Below are 11,078 nucleotides of genomic sequence, written 5' to 3' on the forward strand. Positions count from 1 at the left end.
AAGAGTGCTGTAAGGCTTTCGGGGAAAACAGGTTGAGTCTGGCAAGGGATTTAAAAAGATCTCCAAACTATTTGAAACACATCATTCCGCTGTAAGGAAAACCATCTACATATGGTGCAGATTTCAAATGACTGCCAATTTGTCCAAGACTGGTCGTCCCAAGAAATTCAGCCTAAGAGCAGACTGTCTGATTCAAAAAGAAGTCTCGAAGAACCCCAAAAGTTCATCAAAGGATCTGCTAGTAATTCTTGCAACTGTTGGCGTCAAAGTGCACACTTCTACAATCAGAAAGAGATTGCACAAATTTGACCTCCATGGGAGGCATGCCAGGAAAAATCCTTTGCAAGACTAAAGTTTACCAATGAGCATATTGGCAAAGACCAGGCCTTTTGGAATAATGTGCTCTGGACAAATGAATCAAAGATAGAGATGTTTGGCCACAGTAACAGCAGAGTTGTTTGGCACAGACCAAAGACAGCTTTTAGGGTGCAAGAATATATGTTATTGTTTTGGGGTTACTTCGCTGACTCAGGGACTGCACAGCTTGCATTCATTGATTCAACTATGAATTCTGCATAATATCAAAGAGTACTTGAAGATAATGTGAGGCCATCTGTCCGAAAGTTGAAGTTGAACCGAAAGTGGACCTTTCAACAGAATAATAACCCTAAGCACACTAGCAAATCCACCAAGGAATGACTCAAAAAGAAGAAATGCAGGGTTATGGAATGGCCTAGTCAAAGCCCGGATTTGAATCCCATTGAAATGTTGTGGGGGGACTTGAAATGGGCAACACATCCAAGAAAACACTCAAACTTCTTGCAGCTAAAAGAATATTGCATGGAAGAGTGGTCAAAAATTCCAGCAAGCCTGGTGGACAATTATGCAAAATGCCTACAAGAATTTTTTTCTGCTAAAGGGGGCAATACTAGCTTCTGTGGACAAGGGTGTACTTACTTACTTTTTTCCACAGAAGAATACAACATCTATTGATATTTCTGTTGAATAAATGATTGAAAAAGCTAATTTTCCTTGTGGTTTTGTTCAAGTACATCAACTTCATTAATAGGCACTGTTTCAAAGATGGTCAAATGTTTGCTTGTCCAAATATGCCAACAATTTCCATGGGGTGTACTTATTTTTTCACATGACTCTATATGTGTGTGTGTGTGTGTGTGTGTGTGTGTGTGTGTGTGTGTGTGTGTGTGTGTGTGTGTGTGTACAGTATCTCACAAAAGTGAGTACACCCCTCACATTTTAGTAAATATTTAATTATATCTTTTCATGTGACAACACTGAAGAAATGACACTTTGCTACAATGTAAAGTAGTGAGTGTACAGCTTGTGTAACAGTGTAAATTTGCTGTCCCCTCAAAATAACTCAATACACAGCCATTAATATCTAAACCGCTGGCAACAAAAGTGACTGCACCCCTAAGTGAAAATGTCCAAATTGGGCCCAAAGTGTCAATATTTTGAGTGTCCACCATTATTTTCCAGCACTGCCTTAACCCTCTTGGGCATGGAGTTCACCAGAGCTTCACAGGTTGCCACTGGAGTCCTCTTCCACTCCTCCATGACGACATCACTGAGCTGGTGGATGTTAGAGACCTTGTGTTCCTCCACCTTCCGTTTGAGGATGCCCCACAGATGCTCAGTAGGGTTTAGGTCTGGAGACATGCTTGGCCAGTCCATCACCTTCACCCTCAGATTCTTCAGTAAGGCAGTGGTCGTTATCATGCTGGAATACTGCCCTGCGGCCCAGTCTCCGAAGGGAGGGGATCATGCTCTGCTTCAGTATGTCACAGTACATGTTGGCATTCATGGTTCCCTCGATGAACTGTAGCTCCCCAGTGCCGGCAGCACTCATGCAGCCCCAGACCATGACATTCCCACGACCATGCTTGACTGTAGGCAAGACACACTTGTCTTTGCACTCCTCACCTGGTTGCCGCCGCACACGCATGACACCATCTGAACCAAATAAATTCATCTTGGTCTCATCAGACCACAGGACATGGTTCCAGTAATCCATGTCCTTAGTCTGTTTGTCTTCAGCAAACTGTTTGCGGGCTTTCTTGTACATCATCTTTAGAATAGGCTTCCTTCTGGTATGACAGCCATGTAGACCAATTTGATGCAGCATGCAGCGTATGGTCTGAGCACTGACAGGCTGACCCCCCACCCCTTCAACCTCTGCAGCAATGCTGGCAGCCCTCATACGTCTATTTCCCAAAGACAACCTCTGGATATGGCGCTGAGCATGTGCACCCAACTTCTTTGGTCGACCATGGCGAGGCCTGTTCTGAGTGGAACCTGTCCTGTTAAATCATTGTATGGTCTTGACCATCATGCTGCAGCTCAGTGTCAGGGTCTTGGCAATCTTTTTATAGCCTAAGCCATCTTTATGTAGAGCAACAATTCTTTTTTCAGATCCTCAGAGAGTTCTTTGCCATGAGGTGCCATGTTCAACTTCCAGTGACCAGTATGAGGGAGCGTGAGAGCGATGAGACCAAATTTAACACACCTGCTCCCCATTCACACCTGAGATCTTGTAACACTAACAAGTCACATGACACCGGGGAGGGAAAATGGCTAATTGGGCCCAATTTGGACATTTTCACTTAGGGGTGTACTCACTTTTGTTGCCAGCGATTTAGACATTAATGGCTGTGTGTTGAGTTATTTTGAGGGGACAGCAAATTTACACTGTTACACAAGCTGTACACTCACTACTTTACATTGTAGCAAAGTGTCATTTCTTCAGTGTTGTCACATTAAAAGATATAATCTAATATTTACAAAAATGTGAGGGGTGTACTCACTTTTGTGAGATACTGTACATCCTGTGCATATGAATTTGAATCAAGATTTGAATCATGATAAAGCAATCCTGTAAGAAACACTGTTCATGTTACAGCTTTAATCTAATTTAAATTATATTTAGGTTGTATGGGCATCAAACTAACATTTGAGGCAGATGCAGGATGCGGACTGACCTCAGTAAAATTATATTCTCTAGAAATTCAGTGAGGACACAAAATGTCACACAGTGCAAAAGGGGTTAAAGGTGTTTGATAAAAACTTTATTATTTGTTTTATTAACAAACAATGGGCCTCATTGATCATTCTGTACATGAATGGATTTATTTGTAAATTATTCGTAGGAGCATTACACAAGAACTTTGATATTCATGAAAATCCCATAATTTCGGAAAAACTTTTCTTTCAAATTCTGCTCCTGAGTGTATGTTGATTTACGTATATAAAGATGAACTAATGTAAACCTTGACTTGATCAACAGCAAATCATATAAGTTGCATAGCTTACTGCACATTTACATATCAATTTATACTGTCAAGTTAAAATTGCTTATTTTTATTACATTTACAGCATTTAGTAGAACCCCAGAGCCACTTAAAGAAATGCTTTGTAGTCTCTATAAAAAACACATCCATATGCAAGTCATTAAGCCAGGGTCTAAGAGCACCACTGGGAAAATTTTGTGAAATCCAGTAATTTTATAATATTGGCATTAATTTAAAAAAAAAATTGTAATTCATTTAAAAATATGAAAAATAAAGAAAATGAGCCAACATAAACCCATAAATTAAGACAAATGAAACTAGTCATTCCTTTATAACAAAAGAAATGCCGGCCTATAAATGGAGGATGGGCTGCTCTGTGAATAGCCGTAAGCCATAAGAAAAATACTACAAATGACAGAAGATTAAGGTCACACTTATGAGGGAAAGGATGCTTAAAGACCGATATGATGAAAGCTTTCTTATAAATCAGTACTGCTTCTGACAGCATCTTCTTTAAATGCTGTGCAACACTTCCACCACATCGGTTGAGATGCTTAAATCTATTTTAAAATTGCAGTTTTCCTGTGTGCCATACTTAGTGTACACGACCACTTGAGTACAGTGTAGGTCTTTTTTCTCCTCTGTTTTCATGTCATACCTCACCTAATTGACTCCTAATTCACCTTTTCTGTAATTTATCTCTAGATTTTTCTATTTTCAGGTGCTTTTACACTGCTTTTGTTTTGGATGTTTTTTAAGATTTTTTATATATAGATTTTTAGATTTTATAGATCTGGAGCAATTTTGCAAAGAAGAGTGTAATAAAATTGCCAAATCAAGATGTGTAAAGTTGATAAATTCTTGAGTGCTGTAAAAACTGAGTACTGTAAATGGGGCTTGAAGTATTAGTTAAGGAGTGTACACACTTGGACCACCATTTTACTATTTGTTTTTCATTTCAATTTTGTTAGTTGCTATATCACATTAAAGGTGGAAAAAGGTCTGATATGATTTTTCTGATATGATCTTGATTTCATTTTTTATATCTAAAAACCTACAACATATGTACAACAGAGGTATTTAGACTTAGCATATCCACTGTAACTGAGATTGCATGTAACATACAAATAAATGTCAGAATATCCCATTTAGTATACCAATAAACATTTCATTTGGAATCTGCAAACAGAATGACGTCATACAATTTAGCAATAAAATTGTTCAAATATTTGCATGTAAAAGTAACCAATTTTGCTCAATTTAGCTTTAATCAAATGCTAATTAGAACCTATTATTACAAATAGAATACAAATGACCTTTTGAAAATTTTCATTCTGGCCAGATAGTGTGAAGTGATAATAAATATAATATTACTCCATAAATCTAGCTAATTCACCATAAAGTAAAAGCTGGATTGTGCGGATGCTGGCAAGCTTAAAGCAACAGGCCTGTGTGCTGCTTGAGCTGTGGTGAATAAGGAGAGAGGCAGAGCATCAGTCAAGATGGCTCCAATACAAGCCAGTCAAGAAGGACTGTCAGTAAAGCTAAGTGCTGTCAAACACACAGACACACATATAGAAATACACAGACACACATACAGAAACACACACACACGCACGCACACACACACACACACACACACACACACACACACACACACACACACTGACACGTGTTATAATTGTTAGCCTCTTGCACATTCTCACACAGCCAGAAATGATAATTCCACTGGTAACTGAAAAGGATTTTACATTTTGTAGATTCAGTTATTAGAATTGCATACAAGCACAACCACAACAGAAACTCATAAACACGTATGGTGACAAAACTAAATAATTATTGTCAAAAGTATAAAGGTGGTAGTTGCAAACACTGCAAAGATGTATATGTTCATTTGAATGTATTTTGCTTTTATTAATTTGCTAGGACCAAGTTTAACCTCCAGGCAGAGGGAACCAGGTTTTGGTTCAAATATCCTGGTCCTTAGGAGAATTCCTGATGCAATCAATCTTCACAAGAGACCCTGGACCACTAGCCACAGAAGATACAGTGATGGTGTGTGCATGAGCAAAAAGCAAAAAGGGATTTTACATGTGTGCAAGCTCACATGGTCAAAGATAGCAAATGAATTTCAATGTATCACAATGTATCATGTCTCCAAATTTATACAGCCTAAGCACATATGACCATATATAACCTCAGACCTACCAACCTATCTCTACACTGATGTTTCACACAGACAAATCCTGTACATTTGCATAAATCTTGCACATGTACACACACACACACGGGTCTGTCTCAACAAACAGACAACTTGGAATTTGTATAAATTTAGTCTTAGGTTTATAAGTATGATTGAAAAAAGTGGAAAAATCAAATGGGAGATATTTTTGCAGAGAGGATGGGACAAAGTAGAATGCTTATCAGAAGAAGCCTCAGTTTTCGCCCTAAAACAATGTCCTTCTAAGCTGATGATGGAAACACCCATTTTAAATTGGAAAAAAGAGAAGCTTCTCCTTATAAACAGCTTTATACATTGCATAAATATTACAGCACTGCCACAATAACGTCCTTCTTTCCAATTGTTTTGTTTAATTCCGATTACATTTTTTAAACCTGGGCTATTTCAAAGCCTGCATGCTTAAATTTCTGAAAAATATATATATATATTTCTGAAAAAATAAATAAAACAGTGACAAATGTAAAGCAGATGTTCACTTGTTGGTTAATAAACTAATTAGCACAAAGAAGCTTGTTACTAAATTAGCTTGGGTGTGTTGGCAGAAAATAAAAAAACATCAAAAGATTAGAGCAACTGAGATGGCAAGCAAGCTCATCTAAATAATTAGCTTGATACTGCATGCATATTTACCTAGATATATAATACAATATGGGTCATAACTTCATTAAATGTTACAGACTAGGCATAAAGAAGAACGCTCCAAAACCACAACTGGACTTATTTAAGAATATATACACTGAGAATTAATAAACTATATCTTTTATATGCAATTGTATAAATAACACTCTTAAAATACATTTTTAAAAACGCAATTTTCTAAGTTTTGATATAATATATTATGCTTCAGAGGCTGCAAGGCTCACTCATTTTATCCCTGGAATGAAGTTTCAACAAGCTATAAAGTTGCAAACCTTTAGACTCTCCATTCACTTTCTACACTAGACAGGCATAAAGAACAACTCAAGGAGACTTTGGAGCAAAGCACAGCAATGCTCTCCCCTGGTGGGAAGCTTCAGCCACACAGAAGTTCATTAAATTTTACAATCTTCTTGAGTCACGTCTACTTATAAGACACACATAGACCGCCAATCTGGCAAAGCACAATTTCATTCACTTCATTACCACACTGTTGCAAAACTTTGCATACAGGCAGATTCTTGAAGATGCCACAACACCCTGTGTACTATAATCTAGTGTGAAAACCCTATTATTTCTATTATTTAAGAAAAATATTTCAAAACAACGAGGTAAAACTTAAAAAACAAGTTAATTACCCAGAAAATTTTTTTGCTAACTACCAGCCGCAAAGACACTGCACCGTGTTCAGTCTTATTGATTAACTCATTCACCTGCTTTTAATCGTTGCAATTTCTATGCCATTTTTTAAATACCTTCTTTTTTTTTTATCTTGTGGCAATTCTTTTAAAACCTGCTGCACTGCATGTCAACAAAATGTCTGCATTTTTAAAGACATTCTATTTATATTATGCACAAGATACCAGTTATTTTAATATCATATGCCGAAAGGCAAGGGAAAGGACATTAAATTACATGTTTTTACATTTTTGGACCTATTAATGACCTGAGGTAGCCTTATATGGTATATCTCAGTTCAGTAATATGTTATGTAGCATTTTTGTGAGTCGGTGACATTGTAAACCTTGCTGAATGCTGAATTTGCCTTCAAGCAAGAGTGAGGGTAATGGAATAAAAAAAGTAAGACCAGATTTTTTTTTGTCCACTGTTGCAAACCATGGAACATGAGAACATATCACAAATAATAATATACTGAACAATAAATGCAATGTTTTTTTGTTTTTTTGTTTTTTTTTATTTTACTTATGAAAAATGTTTGCACATATTAATAGGAAATTAATTGCATGACCAAAATAGGTATCTTTCTCTGTGGTCAAGTACTACTACAATAGTGCACGAAGTCCACCACAAGGTAAATTTCAGAAATTGTTTTCAGCACGCTGTGACATCATAAATTAACTCCATAAGACATCCTATTTTTGTACTCTCCCCTGGGGACCTCCTAACTATAAGATATAATTTTGGCTCCTATATACAAGTAAGCTTTAATTCCCGTAAGCGTACACAATACATCCTGCATAATAAAATGAATGCAATAATTAGTCATCAATTGTGTCAATAATTATCCCGTAAACTGGACAGACAATTGTTTTGTTTTGTATTGTTTTTTTGGCGGGGGGGTTTAATACATGACTGCTCTCCACGCCACCTTTCGATGGACACTCAGTACGCCGTCCGCCTGAGGTTATTATAATTACGCAAACGGGCTGCAAATATAAATTCTAGCAACCGGCATGTGTACACTTGATCGCACACACGAACCAACACTGCATATCGTTGTTTTCAAGCCAAGCGGATTTCAGTCTTTTCTTTTGAGGTTAAAATATGGTAACATGAGAGTGTGGCGGTGTAAATAAAGCGGATGCTTGACCACTCAGCCAGCGATGGACCAGGCGGAGGTAAAAGCACGTTTTCGCCTAGATCGGCTACATCTGGTTATAAAAAAAAATACTCCAGTTCGGTGCAAATTAGCGCTTTCTTTAAGCGCGCAGCCATCGGCGATGTCGCACTCGGTTGTGCAGTGTGTGACTGAAACACATAGGCAACCGAAAGAAAAGTCAGAAAAAAAACAAGAGAAGAGGAGTTGTAAAGATGGCGGTGTGTTAATGTTTGGTGGCTCAGAGTTGAATTTTTCTCGAGACGCACGAGTGTAATGTTGCTCTTTGGCTCAACACGCATACACTCTTACCTGTTTTCTCCTTGATCTCGCAGAGCACACTGAAGAGGGCAGGCTTCATTCTGTGGCAGTTCAGACCATGCTTTCTGTTTTAGCGTGGAAGAAGATACAAGATTGATAAATGGTCAGTTGGAATGAAAAATGAATAATGCTTATATTTTAATGATTTTCTACTTTTTTATGTGCGATACTTCTGAACTGAATCTATGACACCAGAAGATGCCGCGGATCTTATGCACACACAGTTTATTCGTAAAACGGAATTCTATGTGATTTTAACAATAATAGCCTAATACATAAACAGGAATGGTTGACCATAAGTGCAAGGATAGGGCTATACCAAGCGGATAGTCATTGAGTAACTTTTATTGAAAAGCAAATAAATAAATAAACAAATAATCATAAGAGGATTAATAATAATAATAATAATAATAATAATAGGCTAATAATAATACCTATTATTGTTAAGTTGCACATGTAGACCAAACGTGCATACTGTTTGTTAGTTAGTTACTGTTTAATAGTTGTTTATATTAGAATTATTATCAACGAAGGCATTTGTGTAGCCGACCTTTAGGAGAGCAAAGTGCAACATAGCCTATAAATGGGTGAATTGAGATCAGCTCAGTATGCAAGAGTTTTCGTGTGTTTTAGAATGTCAAAGAAACAAACTAAAGTTTTTAACATATTCATTTGTGCAACAGTCTAGCTTGTAGTGCAAAGGCAATGTAATAATGCCTAGTGGTTTAGAACCGAATTGATTATCAATTTTAAATAAATGCACCAACTTTGCCTGTGCTTCGTCCAGACTTTGGTCTGTTATGGTCATGATTTGATGGAGAATGTCGCCGATGTCTTGCTTCCTTCCGTCCCCGTCGGAGCCATCGTGTCCATGTGGAGGCGGAACTGCCATGCCCCCCTGTACCGTGTGGCCAGCCAGAGTGACACCGCCGAGAGTCTGCATGATTCGGGCTTGCTCGTCCATCAGCTCGTCGCCGCAACACAATCAATGGGCTTCTGGAGAAGGGAATGAGCACATGCACAAAAAAAAGCAACTTGACTACAGCATGAGCAGCGTTTTGCGGGGTAATATCGTCTCTGAAATGTGCAGGGCAAAACAATTTCGCGGAAAGGTAAAAGGCATGAATTGCCGTCAGCAATACAGCAGAATTGCTAGTCCAAGAGGTTCTCGCAAAAAAAAATAAAAAATCACCGTTTACAATCCCGCGACGAATAGTTCCGTTAGGTAAAAAGTCAGTGGTGGTATTTCGTCGTAATTATTTAAACTTCAGGATTCGGGTGACAATGGTTGATCGTTGAATACAGTCCGAACGTGCATGCCAAATTGACTTTGTCTTTTCTCTTGAAGCTCCTTGGAGATAACTTAATTTTTAGCAGTCTACTTCACATAATCTCTTGTTAACTTCTTGAAAACCTGCTCAGACCGCACAACTCTCAAATGCAAAAAGAGAGACAGAGAGACAAAGATAGAGAAACAACAAAAATATATAATTTAGTCTGACGGTAAGCAAATGGTTTAAATAGTCAACTGAACAAACAATCCAAAATATAGGCTATACATAGAAAAATTAGGAAGAATAGTCCAAAATGCTGCCTTTTGACGTGTTTTCCAAAATACCTTCTAAAATTAAAATAAATTATTAGTACAGGCACCAATAATTGTAGGCTAGCCTAAAATGTGCCAAGTAAAATAAAAAACAATAATATTAAAACATACAAATCCAAAAAGGTTTTTTGTTTGTTTGTTTGTTGTTGTTGGTTGTTTTTGTTGTTGTTGTTATTGATGTTGTGACGAGTGGGTAGAAAACAGGGAAACTCCAGAAAAATCATTACGCGCAATAAAGCGATGCACAAAAAAAGTTGTTTGCTCAAATTTATGAGGCAAGCGCTTGTACTGTGTGTGCTTAATGCTGGTTGATGGCAGCGGTAGTGAGCGATTGACAACGTGCCAATCCTATTCTCTGTGTGGACGGCTCAGAGCTGAAGCTGAGCACAAAAAAATAAGACACAAAAAAATCGACACAAATGCACGCTCCGCCTTCCGGGGAGGGGTTTAGGTTCTTGTCACTTCTCGCCAGAAACCCAAAACAAAATGCGAGATGCTACAAATCATACCAGTGATGATAATGATCAAGAACATTTTTTTAAAAATGCAATGAAGTCCCAGTTTGCGCGTGGCGCTCCCGTGCTATCAAGATGCCCTCACAACATGAATGACGAGAACAATTGCAATAAAATATAGAAAAGACGTACCCGAAGTTTTACACTGGTAGCTGCTAAACTGATAACGAATAGCTCTAGCTCCTCGTTTCTCTTGACTATAGCAAAGTATGGTCGCTTCTACCAAGCCTTGCGTGCAGGCTAGGAGAACAGAGGACATGTTTATAACATTGGAAAGAAAACGCTTTGAACCAATCCTCGTGTTTCCATCGTCTGAGTGATGGCTAAAATGTCCAATAGACCACTTCCATAAACCACGTGAGCGCCGTGGTACTATTGCTCCGAGAGAAAACAACTTCTGATTGGTCGTTGCTACGGTGACATGCATGGCATAAGAAGGCGGTTCTGCCCAGAGCTCCTCTGCAGTTGCTATGGTAGCAGACTAGTCTGTAAGCCGGGCGCGCTCAAGATCCATAGACGCTGCTGCCACTGACGCTTTTTGCTGCACTCTTCATGGTGTTCAGGTTTCCATATCTTTTTTTTTAAAAAAATGGAATAAAGATTACGTTTGTCG

At 38.1% G+C, this 11,078-nt stretch overlaps 1 protein-coding gene across 8 annotated transcripts in view; it reads right to left on the minus strand.

The window, feature by feature from the left end:
- The window catches only part of pbx3b (pre-B-cell leukemia homeobox 3b), a 193,503-nt gene extending 182,758 nt beyond the window's left edge, over positions 1-10,745 (minus strand). For 7 of the 8 annotated variants that reach the window (XM_017468706.3, XM_017468703.3, XM_017468705.3 and 4 more), the window contains exons 1-3: positions 10,598-10,745; positions 9,112-9,340; positions 8,336-8,409 (exon numbers count right to left, since the gene is read on the minus strand). In XM_017468706.3, the coding sequence (XP_017324195.1) occupies positions 8,336-8,409; positions 9,112-9,308 (271 nt within the window). In that variant the 5' untranslated portion in view covers positions 9,309-9,340; positions 10,598-10,745. Of the gene's footprint in view, positions 1-8,335; positions 8,410-9,111; positions 9,341-9,536; positions 9,776-10,597 lie in introns of all 8 variants that reach the window. The other variant, XM_017468699.3, reaches the window with a different exon arrangement.
- Between the last annotated feature and the right edge of the window lie 333 nt (positions 10,746-11,078).

This window comes from Ictalurus punctatus, chromosome 5, assembly GCF_001660625.3.
Source record: "Ictalurus punctatus breed USDA103 chromosome 5, Coco_2.0, whole genome shotgun sequence".
Classification (NCBI taxonomy): Eukaryota; Metazoa; Chordata; class Actinopteri; order Siluriformes; family Ictaluridae; genus Ictalurus; species Ictalurus punctatus.